The sequence below is a fragment of the Bubalus bubalis genome, chromosome 6 (genome assembly GCF_019923935.1).
Source record: "Bubalus bubalis isolate 160015118507 breed Murrah chromosome 6, NDDB_SH_1, whole genome shotgun sequence".
Lineage (NCBI taxonomy): Eukaryota > Metazoa > Chordata > Mammalia > Artiodactyla > Bovidae > Bubalus > Bubalus bubalis.
In genome coordinates this window covers 19,163,940-19,187,878 of record NC_059162.1, presented here as the reverse complement: position 1 = coordinate 19,187,878, position 23,939 = coordinate 19,163,940, and the positions used below count along the sequence as shown (strand labels likewise).

Below are 23,939 nucleotides of genomic sequence, written 5' to 3'. Positions count from 1 at the left end.
GTTGAAGTTTCTGTTTCTGTAACTTGTTTCTGCAGATGGTTGTGAGGCACTTGACTTTTTCTCTCACTGTTACCCTGGCAGGCACTTGCCCTGGGGGGTGTGGTATCATGTAGGACATCCTGTCTTTCCTCGCCTTCTCCAAACCAGGCAGGATCGCAGAGTGCAAACTGTAAGGAGGCTGTGTTTAAAGTCGCAGAGAGTGAGCCCTGCCTTGGAGGCTTTGGCACAGAATTAACTTCTTCTGGCATAAGTGAATTTAATAATGAGCCAGAGGACCATGAGAAGAAGGTATGTTGATTGCCCACTCCAAGGAGCTGAAGAGGTTTTTGGCCCCAGCTCTGTTCACACTTTAAAAATAGCAGTTTGCTCCTATTCTGTCAGAGTGGGAGAGGAATGAACAAATCCTGGAGTCCATGGGAAGCCCAAAGGCTGCCCTCCAGATGTGAGAGCAGCGGGGGTGCTCTTAGCGTGTGTAGACGCTGTTCCCTCCCTCCTGCCCTGACCTGGTACTCACTTGGCACTTGGAGATTGGGTGGAGCCCACTGGATGGTTAGCCTGTTGGGAGAATATGTTGAGGGCCAGCCCCTACTTGAGGCTGTTCCATTAACAAAGCCCCAGCTTAGGGAGAAGGGGAAGGAGGGAAGGCCCAGAGGAAGGCTTTCTCGTCTCTTCTGTTCACAGCAGGTGTCCTGTGATGGAGGCAGAGGTCTCTGGGGCTGTGCAGCTCCTAGGGTCAAGCTCTTCTTTGCATGAAGCAGTGTTTGTGTGATACCCTTTCGCTCTTACTCTGCACTTCCTTTCTCAAATCCCTACTATCTTTCTTAGTCCTGGGTTCTGCTCAGGGAGGCTTCTCCTCAGTCTTTTTTTTTTTGCAATTTGTCTCCAGGAAATGGAGAGGTCCCCCTGCACCCTGCTTTGCCCGCAGCAAAGCCAGCAGGATCACCCTGGTCTCCTCTTTCACCCCCACAGAGAGTTCCCATCCTCTTTGATAAAAGCTCAGAGTTGTTATGGGTCAGGAGAAAATGCAGGCCCTGAGAAACATATCTCTGTAGAAAGTTTCCCTTGGCCCGTGCTTTGGGTTTTCTGCTCTTTATAGTTTAATTTTACTCTCCATTTTTCTCCCCTCCCCTTGCTCTAGGTCTAAGCTCAGCACAGGTGTGTGCTCAGGGCAGCTCCTAGGCCTGGACAGCTCTCAGGGAGGATTAGGTAAATGTTCGGCATCCCCATACCTGGCCCATCTGGTTTCATCCTTTGCCCAGGCCAGTAGCTTTGGGTCACTCTCTCTTGTACCTCTAAATCCAGTGCTTGGAGCAGCAGTATAGGGCTCTGATGGGAGGTGATACCTCTGTCTCTCATTTCAGAATTTGCCAACTCGGGGACCTGGCTGTGGAAGGCAGTTTTCTTAAAGGGGATGGCATCCTGGGTGACCCGAAGTCTCCAAACCTAGAGGGACAGCGGTGCCCTCCCTTCTGTCCTTGGTGTTCTCTGGATTGATTCAGCAGTAGAAACCATTTGGTCTGTTGGGCCCCAGCACACCTGCTAGGTTCCTTCCAGATTCACTGTGTCACATTAGCTTCCCTTTGGGAGGGTGATGTGGTTGAATACTCAGAGGAGAGGTGGTGGGTGTGCGTCGTTAGTCCCCCACCTTCCGGTTTCACCTCCTGCCTTCCTCTTCCTCTAAACCTGAGCACGTCATGCCAAGGCTCACTCATACGCAGTGACGTCAGCTCACTCCTCAGCAGTAATCTAGGATGTGTGGGAAGCTTAGGGTTCTGGGGAGGAACAGAATCTAAGAGGGGAGTGATGTGGGTGGAGGCACTGGCTAACTGCTAAACTTGGACACCAGTTTTATATCACGCCCCCTTTGTAAGCCAGTGAGCTGGGCTTCAGTTTTCCCCAAACCATGCACACTTTTAATTTATTTGAGAGAAACTCTAATTGTATTTTCACTGCAGTATCTTGTATTTTTTATTTGTGATTTAGGAAATGTGAAGAGAAAATACACAGACACATAATGGCTAACAGTGTTTCTTTCATTCCTTGTTCTAGAGCTAACCACTCTAAAATTGTTTGGTAATGTCACTTAGTGTAATTAATTGTAACATATTCTTTTAAATAAATTGATTTATTGATGAAACTATTCTTTGGTTTCCTTGACTACAAATCCTTTGGGTTGTGTGGGAAGAGGTGAAGAAGGATGTTTGAGATTTGAGTTTGAATGATCCATCTGAAGATGGGGAGAAACATGTAACTGGCTCTCCTGCACAACTAGTGAGGCGGATGTTTGAGAGCAGGAGTTGGGGAGAGGTGGAAGAAGGAGAAGGAGAAAGGAGAAGCTGGGAGGCCCCTGGCCCACAGTTGAGTTTCCAGCAAGTTCCTTCTCCAGCTCTCAGGATTGGTTGTGCCAGTTCACTGAAGCTCCACATTGACTCGCAGGACGTCTCTCCCTCAGCCTGATGTAGATAGAGTCTGGCAGAGCCCTTGGGACAGGTTTTAGAACTGTCCCCCTGGCCCATCAACATGTATTTTCTTTTTCACTTTTCAAGTAACAGGAAACTTCCCTCTGGAATCTGAACCGAAAGGTACATGTCACCTTTAACAAGTCCCAGCTCCGTACTGTGTACTCGGGTGATTGGAGTCCTTCCTCTGCACACATGGTCTTGCATGTTTTTGCTCTTGCAGAAGAGTCTCAGCTGCTGTGGACTGAGCACCTGTACTTTAGAATCCTTATTCTACTCTGTGTGTTAGTTTCTGGGCTGAATCTGTTCTGAAAAGTTCAGCGTTTTTGTTTGGTTGGATGTTTTAAATTATTTTTATAGACCTTCCTATTTCATTTCTATAATCCTGAGCCACATGCTTTTGCTTCTTGATTAGAGACCATGAGAGCAAGGAGTAGTTTGACATTTTGTTTGGCAGTTCGGGGAGAGACATTGCGTGGGTCTCTCACTCAGCTGCCAGTACTAAATAATTGAAATTTGGTAAATATTAAAGTCCTTGATACTGGGAAAGATTGAGGGCAGAAGGAGAAGAGGGCGTCAGAGGATAAGATGGCTGGCTGGCATCACCAATGCAATGGACATGAACTTAGGCAAACTTCTGAAAATGCTAAGGGACAGGGAGGCCTGGCGTGCTGCAGCCCATGGGGTCGCAAAGAGTCGGACACAACTGGGCAACTGAACAACAATAGATACTACTGTGTTAACTGGGAAAAACAATTTTTTATTTAATGAGGAAAGAATCCACAGAGGGGTAGAAAGTGGAACTCCAGAGTTAGAATAACAGAAGGTAAAGTCAAACATTGATTATCTCCTTTGTGCAGAGTGTTGTGTTAGATAACTGCAATAGGTAGAAAAGCAAAGTAAGAAACTCGACTGACTTGCAGGCTCTTGGAGGAATGGCCGTGATCCCCAGCGGTGGAAGGGTTAAGTGGCAAAAGGACTAGAAAAGATGAGAGAAAGATCTTTGGATGAAAGCAGTTAAATCTTGATGAAGAAAATGGTGTTTAAAGTGAACTGTTTAGAAGGAGCAGGATTTCAACAAGAAGGCATTCAGCGAACCTCACTGAGCTGTTACGTGCCAACACTAGTAATTGGGAATGAAAATACATGGGTTGGAGGTATCAGAATACTTGTCTAGACAACAACAAACAGTTATATTTGATTAGAATCTAAGGTGTGTATAGGAATAAAATGGAAGATAAGCCTCTGAAGAGCCTTGAATGCCAGGTAAAGTCTCTACATTTTTTTAAAGAGAATTTCCCCAGTGACCCCCTGGTTAGGACTCCACGCTCTCATTGCTGAGAACCCAGGTTCAGACCCTGATTGGAGAACTGAGACCCCAGAAACTGCACATGGCCAAAAAATAAAAAAGAGAAGTTTCATCTTTCATCAGCTGCACTTGAGAAACTTTGATGCTGCAGAATACATACACAGGGGTCAGTTAGTAGGACACTGTCTTGATTAGTAAGTGGATGCAGTACTAACTTGAAATGAGGGAAATGAATATGAAAAAATTATGGAAAAAATCATTTATGATTTAGCATTAAACATTGAGTTTACTGGAGAGTAGTAGAAGATTCTCAAGGTTTCATGGCTCAGTGGCAAATGGATATATTTAAGATGTGAAACTTTGGGAAAGAAAATAGCTTTGGACCTGTTGCAGTTTAAGCCTGTGTGAGAAATGTGGATACAGGTGTCCAGCAGCTATTTCTTATTTGCCGAGCACCTCCTAATGTTCTGGGCACTGATTCGGATGGTGGGGACATGGCAGATGAGCAAGACAGAGTAGATACCTGTGAATGAATTTGTAGAAGATGGATGACTTCTCTGGAGAACAGGAGGAGGGATGTGGAGATGGGTGGGGAGGAAACTAGATCTCCAGTGGGTGAGGAGAACCTGGACAGCGTGGATGGCGGTGAGATGGAGAAACAGACGTGAGTGAGCGCGAGCCAGTAGGGCTTTGCAGTTGGGTTGGATCTGAGACCTGAGAGCAACGGTGTGACTGCAGTTTGGGCTGGGCCAGTTCACAGTGAGCCTCTACTGGTGAGGAGGACGGAGGGAGGAGAGGCACCACCAAAACGGAGTTCAGGAGAAACAGCAGGTTAGAAACACGTATCCGGCCGTCATCTTCTTTGAGTAAAGAGAAGATGCAACCCCATTTATGAGGAGCAAGAGGAAGCCAACTACTCGGGAAGATAGACTGAAAGAGGAGCCAGAGAGGGGAGAACCTAAGACCTGGGAGCTTGAGCCAGGGCTGCTCAAGTTCTCAAATTTGGAAAAGGGAATGAGGTTTGCTTGGCCAAGAGTGGGAATTGCTTCAGTCACAAACTCAAGCAGCCAAGGCTGTGAAAGCCCTTGAAATTTTAGCAGGAGGATGAAAAGACAATGGAGAGCCTGAAAATCAGAGAGGGCCTCAAGCTACTGAAGAGTTCAACCCTAAAGAAGTGAGACAGCTTGTATTACATTCATGTATTTTAAAGATCTGAAAACACAGATGGGATGGGAATGCAGTGAAGGAATGGTGGGACTTAGCACATTCTCATCACCACAGCCCCCTCGCAACTGAGGATATTTTCCTAAATGTCTTTTTATCTCTAAAACTAGAAGGCTTCCTCCAATCCCTGCTATTTACCTGTCCACTCCACTCTTCTGCCTTATTTTCCTTCTCTCTTCTCTTCATGCTGCCATAAACATTTGAACAGTAACTTGATTATTTTAGAAGAAACTAATGCGGTTTCCTCTTGTTTGGCTTGAAGGTAAGTGATCCTGCTGTCGTCATTTCCTATTCTGCATTTTATTACTGAGGCCTCTTCTGCTCAGAAGAAAGGTTAGTGAACTTCATCAGCTAACAGAACTACCTCTCCTTTATACCTTTCTTGCTATGTTTGAAGCAGTATGATGTCTGAAAAATCTGTGTTCATACAAGTTGCTGCTGCTGCTGCTGCTAAGTCGCTTCAGTTGTGTCCGACTCTGTGCGACCCCACAGATGGCAGCCCACCAGTCTCCACTGTCCCTGAGATTCTCCAGGCAAGAGGACTGGAGTGGGGTGCCATTGCCTTCTCCAGTGCAGAAAAGTGAAAAGTGAAAGTGAAGTCGCTCAGTCATGTCCGACTCCTAGCGTCCCCATGGACTGCAGCCCACCAGGCTTCTCCGTCCATGGGATTTGCCAGGCAAGTTAGGATGCCCCTTTTCTGTCTCAGGTGGCCTCCTTTGTTTTGCCATCAAAGGGCCTGGAGAATCTTTGCCCAGATGTTCTGATTCCTCAGAAGAATGCTGTGTCTTCTTCATCCCCATCATTCAACCTGACTTGCCTAGTGCTTCTCTGGAGAAAAACTGGCTGCAGCCTTGAGGGATGCGGGACAGCAGCAAGCAGTGACAAGCAATGAATGCTGCCTTCCCTGTTTGTGTGAAGGGAAAGATGCCAGAAAGGGGAAGCCTTCCTGGTCTCCCCAGTCCCCACATCTCAGGAGATCCCAGCTGTCAGTAAATCACTCTGGAGGTGCCTTTTGGTTTAAACCCAACCTTCCATCTTTCTGTCCTGACCCAGAGACTGTTTCAAAGCCACAGTGAGCAGCTCAGGGGAAAATTCACAATGTTAATTCCAACTCTGGTGACCTTCCTCCTCGTGCACACCTCATCCCATCTCTGACCACACACACACACACACACACACACACACACACCCATGTCTCTGTTGGAGATTTCATATGCTGAGGACTTGGCTCAGAATCCTGAGCAAGTCCCATCCCTGATGTCTTACCAAGCCAAGGGACGTGTTTTTTTCTTGAAACAATGTCCACAGATAGTCCCTCCAGTGCCACCCATGTTACTTCTCTTTCTCTTCTTAGTTTGGGGCAGTTTAAGAAAAGGCAGAAGTATGGGGCGTAGATTGGGGGTGAGTTGTGGGGATTCACTCATCCTTGTCCTGTCATGGAATAGCTCTGGCCTGAGGCCAGCTCTAGGCTGGAAAGTGAGCAAGTTTATAAGTAGAATGTTATGAGGGTGAGGTTGCAGGTAGCTGCCTAGAAGCAAATGGCCCATATGTTGTGAAGTTAAAGACAACACCTGTGTGAACCCCAGCAGGAAAGCAGTTTACAGAATGGAATCTAGAAACCCGAGAGACTAGGGCTAATGCACCCGCTTTCTGCTTGATAGGAGTCACTGCTCCGGCCTGCTAGATACTTCTTGGGATCTTTGCCTCAGGTCACCGACAGGTAGGTGAAACTGTGAGACAAGTGCGCCATGGGCTTTGGGGCCTGGGTTCCATTCCTGTACCATCCCTTCGTCACTCTGTGACGCTGGATAAGTGAGCTCACCTCCACATCCTCCATTTCCCTGTCTGTAAAATTATATCCTGCCTCATGTCATCAACTCAGTGGACCTGAGTTTGAGCTGAGCAAACTCCAGGAGATAGTGAAGGACAGGAAAGCCTGGCATGCTGCAGTCCATGGGGCAGCAAAGAGTTGGACATGGCTGAGGAACTGAACAGCAAGAACAGAGGGTTGTTGAAATGAGGAAATGCACATTAAGGGCCTAGAAGAGAATCAGGCAGGTACAGAGATTTGCATTACAAACGGCGGTGGCACACTCCGCTCCCAGTATCCCATAGCTCCCCCATGTGAACGAGGGACAAGTGGAGGTCTGAAGTGTGAGGCCGCGTGTCCTCAGCCTTCAGATGGACAGGGCTGGCTATGGGAAAGAGGCCTGCTGACCTGCTTTCTCCCTTCTGCGCCTGCTCTGTAGAGCATTCCAGAACTAAGCCCAAAAGAAGGGCAGAGGAACAGGATCATGAAGGCATGATCAAGGCCTAGACTGTGCTCAAAGGACTTCCTATGAGGAAGTCTGGGCCTTCCTCATAGAGTTTTCTCTCCCCAACCTTACCCTCCATACCTCCTTCTCCCCCCACCCGCTGTGGGCACCAGATCCCCTACCTCCATCCTTCCAAGACACTTATTTGAAGCTTTTAAACTTTTTTCTTTATTTAGACAGAAAAGACCAACTCTTTAAAAGTAAAATGCAATAAATAAATAAGTTAAGCATAGAGAAGTGTCTGAAACTGACTCCCCACTCTCCCCTTACCACCCCCACCCCCACCCCATTTCTTTTCCCTAAAACCTCTTTCTAAAGAAAATGATCAGGTAATAAACCCTTTTAGCCCGCCCCGCACCCCTCCTCCCAAATACCCAGTTACCCCCCAAAGCAAAGGGAGAAATCAAGAGAGAGAAAAAATCCAAGGGAAATATTGTCTAAACTCCCAGAAAGAGAGATGGCAGCGTCCGGGCTGGGCCGGGCTGGATAACGCACGGGTGGTAGTGGTATTTACACGGAGGGGACCAGCAGAGACTGTAAACATTTTTAGGGGTTTGGGGGAGGTCTTTTCCTCATGAAAGGAGGAGGGTCTCTGTGGCTGACTGGCGGAGAGGCAGCCCTCAGGGCTCCCCCACACCCTCCTTAGGGGGGCCCTCAGGGGAGGCAGTGTTTTAGGGCTGGGAGCCCAGGGTTAAGGGTTATCCTACCTCAAGCTGAGGGTGGCAGGGAGTGTGAAAACCAGCTTCTGAGAAACCCCTAATGTGGGGAAGAGGCTGGGGTGAGGTGGGTGGGGAGCGTGTCGGAGGCCCCCACTGCCCTCCCGGGCCACACAGGTAGACGAGGCCCAGTGGTGGAGGAGAGAGGCGCGAAAGCTGGGCACAGGAGGCCCATCACAGGAGCCTCAGCAGAAGGCAGATAGCCCCGAGCCTTCGAGCCTGGTCCGTGCTCCCTCACAAAAGGCCAAAAGGGCACCTGGCAGGAAAAGGCCCTCTGGGGGAGGCGGGGTGATGGGAGTGGGCCGGTGTCCTGTGCCCCCAGGGCCACGAAGCAGCGTTTGCCCCAGAGCCCAGACAAGGCCCAGGGCGGATGTGCAGAGAGGGCCGGGGCCAGCTGTGGGGAGAGGGGTGAGGCGCCCCTTCCTCTGGTGTCTCCAGACCTGTGAAGGAAGGAAACACAGGTGAGGCCTGGAGGAAGACGGCAGCGGATGCAGGTCACAGGCCCTGGGGTCAGAGGGAGCCGGGGGTGCTGAGGAAGGCAGGTCATCAGGAAGGCCTCGGTCCAAACTGAACCGTCTGGACCCCCAGCCATTCGACAAGGGGCCAGGGTGGAGGAGAGGAGACCGGAGGGTGGGGCGGATGATACAGGTAACCAAAGGATGTTAGGAAGGAAATACTCAAACAGCCCGTGAGAAGAAAGGCTGGAGGGTGTGGAGACAGGGGCCAGAGGAGGAGAGGCAAAGACACAAGGTGACACACAGGCAGGCAGAGGGGACTCAGAGGAAGGAGGGTGAGGTACAGGGACAGACACCTGGAGAAGAGCAAGGGGGCGTCCGCAAAAGGGCGGCAGAGCAGGCCAGGGCGGAGCCGGGGCTGCAGTCTCGTGGGCGAGACCCGCCCCAGCCCCTAGGGGGTGCTCTCATTCCTTTTGGAAAAGGAACAAAGAAAGCCAGAGAGAATGCACGGAACACAGACCACAGTCACCAACCACTGTTGACCAAGCACGTCCCGCGAGCTGCCCCCGGCCCTGACCCTGGGCTGGGGGGCGCTTCCCTCCGCGGCCCCCTCCCCAAATAACAAACAATCGGCTCCAAAGACAACACGCTCGTTCCATGCAACTTACAGGGGCCCGGAGCAGGGGTCCGGGGATGGGGGCTTCGGCCGACAATGGACACGGGCCCTGGGCTGGGGGACCCCCAGGGTTGGGGGGGAGTTAAGCAGCCAGGATTGGGGGGAAAGGGGGAAAAACAGAAAATGTGGGTATTGTTCTTGGGTTGTGTTTTTTCAGGGGTTTGGTCCAAAAGAGATTAAACAACACAAAAGTAATCAAAGCTCACAGCTCTGTGGCCATGAGGTTGTGGGTGGTGGCGGGCAATGGGGAGGAGGGGGCCTGTTATGTAAAATTCACAGGCAGTCCAGCATTCCAGCCACCTCACCTGAACCAAAGGTACTTCCCAGAGGCCTGACACTCAGACTCCTCCCAGTCTGTTCTGTCACTCTCCCCTGTGCCATGGGTCTACTGCTACCACTTGGGGTCCAGGGCACCACGACCTGATGTCCCCACTCCTCCGGACAACAGATATTCTAGGAGCCAGTGATTTTAGGACCCTCCAGTACCCTAAACCAGTCCCCCTAGTCCCCAAACCCTACTCCCCTAATTCTACTCCATCCCAAAGGAAAACCAGAAAGAGAGACACATAGACACATGGACACTGACCAGACAAACGAGACCAGGTACTGGGGAAGTTCTAGGGAGTGGACACAGGTAGATACAGACTTGGCTCTCTCTGGGGTCACGGTGTGTGTGTGTGTGAAAGAGAAAGTGAAAGAGAAAGACCTGGGTGATTGAAAACAGCTGAGGAAGCTGCTCCAGGTTGCTGAGTGCCCAGAGCCAGGGGTGAGCATCCCTGAGGGGGCTAGGAAAAGGAGGGGGGGCCCTGGCTTCAGTGAGGGGCTAGAGAGCTGACAGGACGGGAGCGGGACCCACCTGGGTGTCCTCAGTAGGGCCGATTGGCATCCTTAGGCCGCTTTAACTGGACTTTGAGGCGCTTCATGCCAATCTGGAAACCATTCATGGCCTGGATGGCAGCCTGGGCGCTGGCTGGATTGTCGAAACTCACAAAGCCTAAGATGAGAGGGTCATAAGGCCTGGCCCAGCCCCCCTCACTCCCCTGAGCTTAGGCCAAGGCCTACCCTTTGCTTTCCTGTAATCACCCTGCTTTTTCCATGTCTCCCAAATGCCCAGAAACTGCCCAGCACACCGGAGGCTTTCAGTAAGTAGTAGTTGAGTGGATGAGTCCAGTCCACCCTCTTGCATACCCCAGGACCTTCCTTCCTGCATTCTTTGAGAGGAAGCCCCCTCCTTGGCCTGGATAGCTCAGAGCCTGCCTTTTGAAACTTCCACTCCAGACCCTAAATGACATCTGAAGCCCAGAGGACAAGTATGTCCCCTCTCTCCCCCGAAGCAGCCTTTCAAAGAACTAAGACCACTAAACCCTGCTCCCTAAGCCTTCCTTTTGAAAACTGAACTACCCTAGCTCCTGAGCCTCTTCCAGTCCACTCAGAGCATGGATTTGACCAACTTTTAAAGGAGGAAAGATGCGGTTTCTGGAGGAAGGGATGGGCCTGGGCAGCAGCTGGTATGGGATATCAGGAGTGGAAAAAACGGTTCTTTCAGACTCCTGGATGATCTGGATTTCAAATACTGGGCCCGTTGCAACCAGATGTGCATGTGTGCATGCTAAGTCGCTCAGTCGTGTCCCACTCTGTGCAACCCTACGGACAGTAGCCTGGCAGGCTCCTCTGTTCATGGGATTCTTCAGTCAAGAATACTGGAGTGGGTTTCCATGCCCTCCTCCAGGGGATCTTCCCATCCAGGGATCGAACCCATGTCTCTCACAGTTTCCTGCATTGGCAGGCACATTCTTTACTACTAGCGCCATCTGGGAAGACCCACTGCAACCCAAAGTGCCTTCAAGTGCATCAGACCTTGTCCTCATCTGGTGTCTGGGCAAAATGTGCCCTATTTTCTCTTTTGGATCATTGTATTCTTACCAAAACACTTGCTCTGATTGGTGGCTCTGTCAACAAAGACTTTGGCTGAGATGACATGGCCAAAGGGGACAAACATCTGGAGGATCTCTGAGTCCGTGAACTCCTGGGGCAGGTGGTAGATGAAGATGTTGCAGCCGTCAGGGCCTGGGTGGCAGCAGAGACAGAAGGAGGTGCTCAGTGATGGGGAGACAGACTGCAAGGGGCCGGGGAAGGCAGCCCCCAACATGCAGGCCAGGGAGCCAGCCACCGCGTCTGTCCCCTACCCACTCTCATCCCCGTGCACGGGGCCAGAGGTGGCCTTGGAGCCCACAACAAGGGCACCCCACCCCTGAAAGCTCTTAGCTGGGACCCCCCCACCCGAGGCCACACCACACCTTCCCGTTGCTGCTGCTGCTGTTGCTGCTGCTGCTGCTGCTGTGGGGGTGGCGGGGGCTGCTGGGCCACCAGAGCAGGAGGCTGTGGGAACGCAGGTGCCACCAGGCTGTAGGCTGCTGGGTAAGCTGCTGGGGGGTTTGTGGAGGACAGAGTTGATGGGGTTCTGAGATGCCCCTGCCCCTGGCCCTCCTAACCAACCCTGTCCCTCTGCCCATAGGCTGGCCAATGGAGCTGACAGGGATGAGAGGTGTCAGAGGAGGGCTGCCTCAGACCATGCCCATAAAGGTGTGTCCTTGAAGGTATGGCCTGAGGTAAGTCTGAGGGGGTGACTGGCAGAAAGCAGGAAGCCTAGGCCTCTTTTCCTCTCGCCAACCCTTCCACCCTGGCTGAGCCCGGGGCTCCTCACCTGTATAGTGCTGCATCCCCGCGTAGGCCTGCTGCAGCGGGTCCACGGGGGCCGCGGGGCTCTGGGCTGGGGAGAGCAGCGCTGACCATGAGAGGGGGCTCAGAGGCAGCGGGGAGCCCCACCTGTGCTTCTGGGAGCCAAGGCCAGGCAGGCGGGGAGGACAACCTCATGGGAGGGCATGGGGGTGAACTGAGAGGGTGGACAGGCACCGAGTCGCGGGCAGAGGGGAGAGCCTGGCATCAGCAAGACTTGAGTCGTGGCTGGCCGTGCCACCCTGGACAAGTTGCCTCGCCTCTGTATGCCTCAGCTTCCCTGGCCGAGACGGGGAAGGAACATCCCTGCCCTGGGTGACAGAGCAGGAGAAAGCGCCTTGTCACCTCGGAGTCTGGAGAGGAAAGGGGGGTCCTGACTGCCCACAGTGAGAGTGGTGGGGGGATGGTTGCTGGGGAGAGCGGTGGGCAGGAGGCCAGAAAACCCCACCTGGGTAGGGGTGAACCCCGTTGGGATATAGAGCGTCAGGGGCAGGCTGCCCGGTGGGCTGGGTGGGCACTGGGCTGTAGCCGTTGACGCCCAGGGCAGCAGGGATGGCAGAGACGGGTGTGGCAGCGATGGCAGGAGGCGTGCTGGTTCCTGGGGAGGAGAAAGCAGCACAGACAGGGCAGAGAAGCAGATACACACGGAGATGCAGAGAAATGGTCAGCAAGTCTGGAGGCGGAGGGGAGGAGGCAGGCTACTGTCTGACCCCTGACCCCTCCCAAACCCCACGCTTCCCTGAGCCCCCCTCCCCACCTCCACCATGTGGAAGCTCCCATGAGCTGCCTCCTGCACCCCAGCCCAGCCCAGCCCTGCCTGGACCTTACCTGAGGAGGGGGTGATGGGGGTCCCTGTGTCCTCCTCCCCACCTGCACCATGTGGAAGATCCCCCAACCTGCCCCCTTCACGCCCTGCCCTGCCGAGCCCTGCCTGGACCTTACCTGAGGAGGGGGTGATGGGGGTGGCGATGAGGCCGTTGGCATTGATGGCGGCCATGTGCTGCATCTGCACGGCAGCCATGGTGGCCATGGGGCTGAGGTAGGCACTGTGAGCCGCTACCAGGGCCGCCTGCTGCTGCATCAGCTGGGAACAGAGGAAGAGAGGAGAGTGGGGCCCCTGCACCCTGGTCCGGCTCCCCTCTCCACCCTGGGCCTTGGCACTGGGAGGTGGGGGCAGGACCCTGGAGGGAGATGCTCACGGCCTGGGTGTAGGCGCTGTAGGCGCCGAACTGGAGAGCGATGGGGCTGAACATGCCCAGCTGGGTGGCCACCTGCTGCATTCGGCGGAGACCGCGCTCCTTCTCCGTGTCGGCAAACTTCACCACCAGGCTGGATGAGGCACCCTGAGCACCAGCCCCACACGTGGTCAGAGGGATGGAGTCAGCGTGTCTCCTCCCCAGAGCCTTTAGGACCTGGCCTCAGTTCCTCCACTCCTGGCTTGGCCTCGTTGGGAGGGCAGCCATCATAGCACCGATGTCAAATGGGGAGGCTTTCATCCTGCCCTCCCCCCGTGACAGGTCGTGCAAGAGACCAGGAAAAGTTGAGGAATATGAAGCCATGTTCTGGAAAGCGGAAGATGCTCCCAGAATGCAAAGGGCACTCCTGGCCTCTCCATGCAGATCCTGAGCCGGAAATCATCCCCAGGGTGGATCAGCTATAGCAAATGTTTAATCTCCAGCTCATCTTGCCTTGTAGCTGCTCCCCCGTGTCCCAGTCCTCATGGTGTGCTCAGGGGACACAGCTCGACATTGAACACCAGCCTAAGCTATTAGTAAATAAAAACTAGCCTGGAACATTTGCAAGGATCCTTGTAGAATCCTGGGCTCTGGAACGCATTTCTCTATCTGATGCTGTATCCTCTCACCCAGGCCCCTGCTAAGTGCCTGCTTGCCCAGCCTCTGTTAGATAACCTGATGGAGTTTGGGGAAACCAAACTCCAAACTTCCTTGGGAGCTAGCTAGTTTCTTTTGAGGGGTTTGCTCTGCTGGGGAGCTCTCTGTGAGAGCAGTCAGCTAGCTAATCCACTGCCAATGTGAGGGGAGCGGGTAGGGCAGCAGGATGAAGGTGCAGAGGGCACGTGGGGCCACTAAGCAAGTGTCCTGATGCCCAGCCAGTGGGGGCAGGGGATGTGGCGGGGAGGAAGGAGAAGAGGTGAAAAGTGAAGAGGGCTGAGGGCTGGAGGAGCCTGGAGAGGAGGGCAAGGGCTTTTGGACTGAAGATGGGGGATGGGCATGGGGACAATGGGCAGAGAGATGGTCTTTCCAAGGGGAAGCTGTCCCTAAGAAGTTTGATTCTTCTACTAGAAAATTCTTTTTTAATAAATCCAAAGATCCTATCCAGAATGGACTGCCCACTCTGAGCCAGGGTCTGGTTTGGGCCCAGTGAGGCTGGAAGAGGCCTGAGGGCTGGGGCAGCGGTGGGACTCACCGGCAAGGTCCGGCTGCTGTGAAGGGTGTTGATGGCCGCCTGAGCCTCCGCGTGGGTCTGGAACTTCACGAAGGCGCAGCCTGAAGAGTTCAAGAGGGAAGAGGAAGGGGTGAGTGCCCACCCTGGAGGGTGCCCCCATAGTCCCCATTGCCCATGGAACCAGTGGGGGAGGGCCTGGTGGGGGAGGGCTGTCGGTGGGCTACCTTTGCTGGTGCCGTCTGGGCCCCGGAGCACAGTGCACTCGTCTATGGTCCCGAAAGGCTCGAACATCTTCCGGACGTCCTCATCTGTCTGCTGCTTCCCTAGCATCCCCACAAAGAGCTTCCGGTCTTCTGGCGGGGAGGGCATAGGAGGAGGGGCAGATGCAGGGCCTTGGGGGCACTTTCCCTGCCCTGCTCCAGCCTGGGACAGGCCGAGACCCCTCCCCTTCTCCCCTTCACCTCCGCTCTTCCCTGGGACTCCCCTCACCCTGGGGACCAATGGCTCTAGAGTGTGAAATGGGGATGGTTGGGGGATAGGCTACAGTTACACAGAGAGGACACCCCGGTTCTGAAGGGCTGACTTACACTCCCTGTGGGCCTCAGTTTTGCCATCTCAGCAGTGGGCTGGATCACATCCCCTCTGGCCACCCTGACTCATGCCCACCTTTCCAAAGGTACAGAACCTACCTCCTCGGCTCTCGCTGTCGGCTGGCTTGACCTGGATTGGCCTGTTCATCTAAAGGAAAGAAGAGAAAGGAACTGCTGGGGACCACTTCTGACCACCCCAGGTGCCCTCCCCAGGCCAGGACCTGCAGAGAGGCTAGAGGGAGTAAGCCCCAGGCCCAGCCCTCTAAACTGTTGGTGGGAAGGAAGGGATGGGGTTCAGTCTTGTTTGGGATTAGGACCCCAGGGGATTAGAGGTAGAGGAAGGAGAGGAAGAAGAGGAGGGTGCTCGTGGGGCAGGACTCCAAGCTCAGGTAGGGCCCCAGGTGATCCGGCCAAGGACAGGTGCTGCTCTCCTTAGGGGGAGATTTGGGCTGCCCACAGGACCCAGGTCCTGAGATAGAGCCCAACCAAGGGCTATTCAGCAAGGCTGCCTCAGTTCTACAAAGTAGGAGCAGCAGAGGCCACCCCATCAAGCAAGCCCCAAGGAAGACTCTAGACTGAAGGAGACCCCACAGATGCTCCGACTTCCGTCTGACCCCTGGAGGTGTGGCTGCCTCTTTTTCTGCCCCCCCTACACCCCTTGACCCCAGGGGGAAGGCACTCGGGCAGCACAAAGGGAGCAGATGCCCAGTCTCCGTGGCAACGGGAGAATGCGCGCCATGGCAACCGCCCACTCAGCCTGATTTATCCGTCCCCGTCGCCCTGGCGACCGTGGTGACGTCATCACTTCTGCTGCTCCACACACCCGGAGGAGTGGGGAGGTGGGTGGGAACAGGGTATGTTGGGGGTGGAGGATTTGGTGGGGGCAGAAAGGTGGGGGAGGGGCCCAGGAGAGCTTCCTGATTCTGGAGGGAGGCGCTGAGTAGTCTCTACAGGAGCCATATTGTCCAAGCTCCTGTCTTCCTCTTCCAGATCAAATCCTTGGTGTCTCACTATCAAGACAGCTCTAGGGGGGGAAATGCTGTCCCGTGCTCCTTTGAGATTCTCCGGGTACCCAGAAGTCCTCCTGAACTCTACCCTCTCCCTACCCCTGCAGCATCTCCCTTTGTTCAGCTTCCGGTGGAAATGCCCACAGTTCCCTTCTCTGTGTTCCTGTCTGGTGAAAGGACTTGGGAATGACTCTTGCAGGTTGATTTCCTTCACCAGGGTGGGGAGCATCTTAGGAACTGGAGAGTCAGGAGAGGACTCAGTATTTCAGGTCTGAATATATTTTGCTGTTGAAGACTTTGACTGTTGGGGCCACACCTGGTCACCCCACTCACCTGCTGGTGGAGCTGCCCTTGTTCTAGTGGCCAAAAAAATAAACAGAAGTAACCATTCATCCACATTCCAAGGGTGGGACCAAAGTAACCCTCAGGAAAGGCACTAGATAGACTTTGAGGGCTGGCCCTGCCACTTACTAGCTGGGTGACCTTGGACATTTCTCTCCTCTAGGCCTCAGCTTCCTCATCTGTGAAATGGGCTGGATCTGGCCGTCTAGAGTCAGGTTGCCCTCAGCCCTTGAGACTTCATGTGTCAGCGCATCACCCAGAGAAGTGCAGGAATGGTGGTTGTCCCTGCCCACTTCTCACATGCACCTTGTTCCCAGGTGGCAATCATGCCAGTCTGTCCAGCTGGACTCTGCAGATGAGGTATTCTCAGCTCCAGATCCAATCTAGGCCCCACCTCAACCAATGCGTTCTCCCTGTCCACCCCTCCCCCTAGTCTCTGGATCTGAGAGCAGCTGGCAGGGGTGGGTGGTAACAGACACACAAATCCTCTGGCCAATCTGCCCCAGCTTTATCCTTCAGCAATCTGGGATTATCCCATCGGAGGCTCAATCTCCTCAAGGGCGTGTTTGTGTGTGTGTGTGTGTATGTGTGTGCATGCAGCGAGGGGTAGTGGTCAGCCACTCAGGCCTCTCGTTCTTTCACTCTCCTCCTCTCCTGTTCTCTGGTCTAAGCGACCAGGAAGTCCCCTCATGGGCATCTCAGCAGCCAACCTCTCAACCCTACTACAGGATTAGTAGGACCTGAGTCACAGCTTTGGGGAATTCTTAGGCTTGGCACTAACCCTTCCCAACAGGCCCCTGGGGATTTGCTGTTCTGGTTGGGGATGGGGAACCTGGGATCCAGAGAGAGAGAATGGTGCTCCTGCCCTGCAAGGCTCCCAGGCACAAAAATAGCATATCAATAAATATCCACAGCTGATATAGATTTGCACGAAAACACACGAGTGCACAGACCACAGCATAGACCACAGTGACGGAAGGCTCTCCCCACCCCCTGCAGACAGCCTTCTCCCTTGGTAGCCCCCAGTACCCCATTCCCAGCCTCTCCTTCTTGGCCTGGCACTTCCTGTGGGAAGCTCAGTCTTTGTTAGCTCAGCTCGGGCACACCTGCCCCCTCCCCTGAGTCCAGCTGGGCCCTGTTTACCTGGCAACCAGGTGCCGGGTGCCTCTCTTCCCTAGCTACTACCCGCCAGGTGATAAGCCCTCCCCAGGGCCTCCCAAAGAAGAAAGGGCTACTTATACTCCAACCAAGTATCTATAAGGCCCCCACCAACATGGTCACTTGTAAGTAAGTTCTTCTCACCAAGAGCAAAGACCCCACTTCCAAGAAGAGTTCCCCATGCCCACAAATCTAATTTTTCTGAAGGCAGAGGCCTGGTGCACTGCCACTCCCAGCTCCAGACTCAAGCCCAGTGTCCCAGATCACACAGAGGCCCCTTCCGTGGAGCCATAATCCTCCTGCCCAACGGCAAGGTGAAGGGGGGATTCATGTCCCCGCCAAGGGATTTTGGCCCAAGTAGAGCAGGAAAGGTAGGCCAGATAGAAGGAGTCCTTCATGCCACCACCTCCAGGAGGCCACAGGGAGAATGCTCAGAGAGAATTCAGGGTCCTGTGACAGAGCCTTTCCCAGGAATTCTTAGGAAGGAGAGAAGGGAATGGGGTTCCATGGCCATAGGTCCAGCTCCCATTCTTTCTCTCTGCAGCATTACACATCACCCAAATATGGCGGTACCTTCCAGATTCTGGGGTGATAAAGATGGGGGAAAGGAGAGAGAGTAAACGCCCCCATTAAAGAAAGAACCTGCAGAAGGAAGCATGGAGATTAGACAGTAGGGGGAACTTCCCAACACAATTGCACCAGAGCTGGAGACTGGACACACACATACACTCACACACACACACTTACACACTCATCTGAAGGAAAACACTGCCAGAAAGGCAGGTGGCTGAGAAAAGACCTGGGGCACACAGGGTCAGGCCGAGCTTGGCTCCCCTAGGCTGCCCTGGTCTGCTCCCCCAAACCCCAACACAGGCCCCCCTACATGGGCCCCCTTGGAGGACAGAATCCCTCATTTCCTATTGAAAGCTCTGTGAGGTGCGTCTGGATTCTATCATCTGGGGCAGGGGCCAGAGTGAGAACTCAGCGTCACCTGGGAGCTCCGGCCAGGGCTGGACAATTATTAACCGGGGTGCCCTCCTCACTCACCTCTGAGCCCAGGCCTTACTTCCTCAGGAAGAGGAGGCAGCACCTTTCCATACCCAGGATGGAGCCATGCCCGAGCCACACAGGCGGCTGGAGGGGGACAGGGCCAGGGAGGAAGCCCCCTGCTGGCATAGATGGCCCCGGGGCTCCTGCCCATCCCTGCCATCTCTCTCACCCATGACCCCCAACCCTGCTTTCTACCTCCTCCCTTGGCCCTCCCCACTCCTCTTTTCACAGGAATTCTGAGATGGGCGACAACAGAGAAAGAGAAACAGCAATGGAAATGAAAACTGTTGATCTGTGTGGGGCCTCCACAGAAGGAAGAGAAAAAGGAGGGTCATGAGGTCATGCGATGGAAACCAGGCTTCCTGGAGATGCTTGTGCCCAAACACAGACACACACACACACAAGCACACACACACAGACATACACGAGCACACGCAGATACACACGAGCACACACACACAAACACATACACACATGAGTGCACACACACAGACACACACGAGCACACGCAGATACACACAAGCACACACACAGACACATACACACATGAGTGCACACACACAGACACACACGAGCACACGCAGATACACATGAGCACACACACAGACATACACACACACGAGCACAGACACAAATACACACATGAGTACACACACACACACACACACACACAGATACACACAAATGAGCGTGCACACACACACACACGTGCTTCTTAGAACCCGAGCCTGCTCACACATGCCCAGATCCTTCACTTCATGGGCCGTGGCCGGGAAGATGGTGGGTGCAGGCGGGGACCTGGCAGTGCGTCTGCTGCCCTAGGGGCACTGAGGGTCGAGGGCCACAGAGGGTCACTTAGCCACGGAGGGTGTGAAGTTGGGAGTGATGGAGACAGTCCTGTTTTCCTGGATTCCCCCCACCCTCTTTCCATCTGTTTTGTCTATTTCCCTCCCTGGAAGAGCTGGAAAAACAGGCTGCATCTCCATTTCCCACACAAGGGGATGTGACAGGTGTGTCTCCAGCACTCAGACTGTTCAGCAAATATTGGCTGGAGGGAAGGATGGAGTTAGCTGTCAAGAGGTACTTTCCAGGGGAGGCCACAGAAGCCGAGAGATACGGAAACGAAATGGCACATCCTTTCCCCCCAGGATGCATAACTGAGGGGGGGCAGTCTGAGAGTCTTTATTCTTGTCTTCACCCTCCCCCGACCTAGGCCTGGGACAAGCTGCAAGGATGGCTGAGAGGAAGACAAAGAGCTCTGACCTTGCAGGAGGGAGGCCACATTGGAGGCCACCCTGCCTCCCTAGGCATGCTCGGTGGGGTCAGGCCGGACCCTCCATGCTGATGGCTGCCTGCCCTTGTCTGTTGCCCCTTGCCCCCCTCCTCAGGGCTTACTCCCAGCCCAGGCCCACCAGGCCCTGATCCACCCCGATGCCCTGTGACACTGTTCCTGTGATTTCTCCTGGGAGCTACGAGGTGAGCGTGTTCGACCTCAGAAGTAGCTCAGAGATGCCTATCCAGCGGGCACCAGCTGCTCATCTCAGGGTGCAAGCACGCTTCTCCCATCTCACAGTCAGATTTCCTCCCCAGAGCCAGAAAGAGTGCCTGAGCGCCTCCTGCCCCCCTCTGCCCTGCACTTGGTGCCCACAGTCTTCTCCCCACACCACCCAGCCAGCTGAGTCCTCCCTCTACATGTGGCCCCAGGGGCGGGTGGGCGGGTGGGGAACGGGCCGCCTCTGCTGCTGGCAAATGTTGTATCTACTCCACTCATCGCTGTTTTCCTTCCATATCCGTGGGAAGAAATGCATGCATCTTCAGCAAGGAGGAGGAGAGCCACCAGGAGGAAGTGACCTCCTAGTGACCAGAGGAGGTGGAAGATATGTTCAGTGTCTTGGGAAGGTGGTGCCCCTTCTACGGCCCTTCTCAGCCCTCTGGCCCTGGAGTGGGACTCACCCCTGGAAGCGTCTTCTGTTCGTGCAGGGCGCTCTGGGCCTTCAGGGCTGAATCGCGGGCACAGTATGTCAGGAAGGCACATCCTGAGGAGGGGCAGGGGCAGAGAGGCCGGGTGGGGGTGAGTCCCCATCTCCCCTCCCTAAAAGGCTCTCCTTCCCTGTGAGCCTGAGGACCAGGGAGCTGCTCCCTTCTTGCTACCTTCTGCCTGCTGGGGAGGGGAGGTGCCTGAGAGGGGGTGCATGTTCTCCCCAGGAGTCTCTGGGCTGAGGAGCACGGGGCAGAGACCCCTAGACCGGGAGTCTTCCACAGTGGGGTGATGGAAGAGAGAGAAGCCTGGGCTGTCGGAAGCTGGGGCTTTGTGTGGGGGGAGGAGAAGGGGCATGTGATCTCCAGACAAGTACGTGTCTGTGGTTTCCTCTCTTCCTTAGCTGGTCTTATTTCCCCTTCCTCCTTCGCCTCCACCTCCCTCCATCTTGGTCATCACCCCTCCCCTCTCCCATTTTCCCTATTTCTTCCTTTCTTTCCAACTCCGAGCGTGGAGAGCAGACTAGAGAAGGAAGGGAAGAGCGGGGCACAGGAGTCCCTGGGCTGGTGGACAGGAAGGCAGTGTGGCCCCTTTGAGCCCCACCACCAGGGGCTCTCCAAAGCCTGACCCCGGACCTGACTGACCCTGGGCCTGACCCTGCTTAGCTGCACAGCCCTGAGGCCTCTCTTCACCCCCAGCTCCCTTAACTTCCCAGTCCCTACACTTCCCACATCTTCACCAGCCCCTGTCATTCTATAGTCACTCCAGGCCCCTCTCTAGTTTCTGGAGCTGCCCTGCCCAGTCCATGAACATCCATCCACTCTCTCCAGGTTAAGCACGTGACCCCGGGTCCATACCCCTGTCCCAGTAGTATCTGAGGCTACTAAGACTCTCCTCTTGTGCGCGACACCTCCCTCACACACACACCCCTGCCCACCTTCTGTCCCTCAAACCAGCTCTCTCGTTCCTCCATCCTTCCTTGCGTACACGTCCACATCATCCGCCTCAGCTCGGGGAGCCACACCTCTGCAGCCCCTCGACAGCTCTTCCCCCAAAGAGGCTCTCCTGAGTCCTCCACCTGGAGTCCCCTGGTCACCCAAGCTGAGTTCTCTTCTAGCTCTTCCATCCACACTACCCATCCCAGGAACTCTTTTCCTTCCAGATCAGCCTTTTCCAGCCACTCCATCCCTCCAGCCTGGCCTGTCCCCTCCTCCCAGCCTCCCAGCCCACTCCCTGAAGCCTCTCCAGCCTGGCCTGACCCCTCACCCTTGTGCAGCCCGGTGTACTTGTCCTTGATGACAGTCAGCTCGAAGATCCGACCAAACTGTTCGAAGATGGGTTTCAGGTCCTTTTCCTCCAGGTGCCTCGGGATCTGCCCCACAAACAGCTTGATGGCATCCGGTTCCTTCATCGGGGCGGCCCAGGAGAAGGGGCCGAGGGGAGCAGGGAGAGGCCCGAAGGCCAGGGGGAGCTGCCCAGCAAGGAGGCAAGTGGCCGGGGCTGGGGCCCAGCCGGGGCTGGCTTTCCCTGTGGCCCCAACCACAGTGCTAGCAGAGGGGCAGCTCTTCACACAAAGGAGGCCCAGGGAGTTGAAGGCTAGGGGTCAGGGGTCTAGGCAGACACTGTCATGCCACCAGGGGGCATAGCCCAAACAAATGATCTCCCTCCCAGAGAGCTGGCAGAGATCCCAGGATGGGGGGCAGTGTGGCCAAGACCTGGAGGGTCAGGGTGGTAGCAGAAGCACTGGGAACTGGGGGTTGAGATGAGAGCTGGAGGTGGAGGGCAGGGGGGGTCTGAGGAGCGTGACGGGATGGGAGCTGAGGGCTGAGGGTCCTGGTATGGTAGCCAGCAGCGCTGGGAGGGGGGCACTCCTGATGTGGGGCAGGTGGAGTTCTCCTTGGCTTTCCTGGAGGACACCTCCCCTGTGGCTGGTCCTTCTGCTGGGTCCGAAGATCCCTGATGCCAGATGCTTGGTCTCTGATGGCGGCAGGGCTCCGGGGGTCCCTTTGGCCCTGCCGCCCCCCCTTCAGGTCCTCCCCTCAGCCCCCCTCCCACCCCCACCCCGGTCCCCGGGCCTGGGCTGCTGCTGGCTGCTCCCGCCGCTGGGGCTGCCTGCTTTCCCGGTCACCTGGGTCCCGGAGCTCTGCTCTCCGGCCGCGCTCTCCTCAACAAAAACCTCCCCCCTCCACACCCCCCTCCCCACTCCCACCTCCTTTCCCCTGACATCAGTGATGTCAGTCTCAGGGGTGGAATACAAATTCTCTACCCTGGAGAGGGACGCACAATCCAGACAAGAGCCACGCCCTCTTTCTATCTCCTTCCTCCCTGACTCCCTTCCCACCCCCAGAAGAGCAGCTGGTCCTGTTGATAATCACCCTTCCCCCATCTTACTCCCCAATCACGAGTTGGGCAAGGTACTAAGATGGAGAATTTACAGAGGAGCCCTAAGGTGGGGTCCATTGTTCCGGGGGCTGGAGCTGTCCCCGGTGCTGGAAGAGAAGACCCAGGAGAGGGGAGCAAGGGGGAGGAAGAGAGGGGAGCCGGCGTCTGGGGAGACTGAGAGTGGGGAGCCAAGGAAAGAAATCAGAGGAAAGAAGAGGGCATAGAGACAGTTGGGCAGGTTAGGGGCGGGTGAGGAGAAGGGTGTAGCTGGGGAGGGAAGCAGGTCACGGAGCCTGGGGGAAAGGGCAGAAGGGACCCAGAGAGAAATATAGAAACGGGGTTGTGGAAGAGAGAGCAGGGTGAGAAGAGTACAGAGAGGGAATTGTATGTTTTCCAGAAGAGAAAGCAAGGAAAACTCGATCTTGCTGGCATTTGCTGACGCCCCCTCCTTGCCCTCTGGGGGGTTTGTGTGTAATACGTGCGTGGGCAGCGTGGCAGCGGTGGTGGTGACAGCCGGTGGTGACAGCGTCACGGGTGGTGACCGCCTTCTCACTGGGAAGCTCCTTGAAGACCAGGACACCATTTAATTCAGCATTTTACTGTTCACAGTGTCTAGCACAATGTCTTATTCACACATAGTAGGAGCTTAACAAATATTTCTTGAAGAAATAGTCAAAGCAAAGAACCTCTGATGAGAGTAGATTCCTGATTGCTTCAGTGGGCAGAATCACAACCGTACGCTCCCCTTTAGTGCAGAGGAGACCCAAACGCTCCTTCCTTCTCCTTCCCCTGCTCCAGGTAGGTTCCCTGAGTGGGACTCTGAGACCGAGTCAGGTCGCACAGAAGCACACTTGGGGGCCAGTACTCCCCTAGACAGCCCTACTGTAGATAATCAGTTTACCCGATGATGTCAAAGGAGCTTGACCCCTCCATGCACTGGGCTTGCTCACAGCTCCCCCTCAATGCAGAGAGTATTTGCTGACCTCAAACCTCCTAGACGGGGCAGCCCTTGCCCACCATCTGGTGCTCACCTACCAGGGCTCACAGCTTTTGTGGGACACCCTGCCTCCTGTCACCCTTTCGTCACTCCAGAATGATGCTGATGTCTCCACATCTGAAATCTGTCCCACCTAGGA

General features: G+C 54.8%; 2 protein-coding genes across 11 annotated transcripts in view; one reads left to right on the top strand and one right to left on the bottom strand.

Annotated features, from left to right (window-relative positions):
- Nucleotides 1–2,140, top strand: part of SNX27 (sorting nexin 27) — an 80,862-nt gene extending 78,722 nt beyond the window's left edge. The window contains exon 12 of the mRNA XM_006055127.4: nucleotides 1,362–2,140. Coding sequence (XP_006055189.1) covers nucleotides 1,362–1,406 — 45 coding nt within the window. The 3' untranslated portion in view covers nucleotides 1,407–2,140. The remainder of the gene's footprint in view (nucleotides 1–1,361) is intronic.
- Nucleotides 2,141–8,057: 5,917 nt separating this feature from the next.
- On the bottom strand, nucleotides 8,058–22,617 carry CELF3 (CUGBP Elav-like family member 3). 10 transcript variants are annotated; one of them, XM_025287845.3, is made up of 14 exons: nucleotides 22,550–22,615; nucleotides 21,688–21,793; nucleotides 20,397–20,479; nucleotides 14,986–15,034; nucleotides 14,521–14,649; nucleotides 14,318–14,397; nucleotides 13,090–13,233; nucleotides 12,833–12,974; nucleotides 12,339–12,488; nucleotides 11,859–11,924; nucleotides 11,452–11,580; nucleotides 11,078–11,221; nucleotides 10,011–10,148; nucleotides 8,058–8,463 (listed from the first exon to the last, which is right to left on the bottom strand). In XM_025287845.3, the coding sequence occupies exons 4-13, from the start codon at nucleotides 15,032–15,034 to the stop codon at nucleotides 10,021–10,023; spliced, it is 1,161 nt and encodes a 386-aa protein (XP_025143630.1). In that variant the 5' UTR covers nucleotides 20,397–20,479; nucleotides 21,688–21,793; nucleotides 22,550–22,615; the 3' UTR covers nucleotides 8,058–8,463; nucleotides 10,011–10,020. The 10 variants fall into 10 exon arrangements, 9 of the variants coding, with proteins under 9 accessions (XP_025143630.1, XP_025143624.1, XP_025143625.1 ...); XR_006551641.2 differs by adding an exon at nucleotides 9,147–9,208 and having other exon boundaries at nucleotides 21,688–22,617; XM_025287839.3 differs by having other exon boundaries at nucleotides 21,688–22,616.
- Between the last annotated feature and the right edge of the window lie 1,322 nt (nucleotides 22,618–23,939).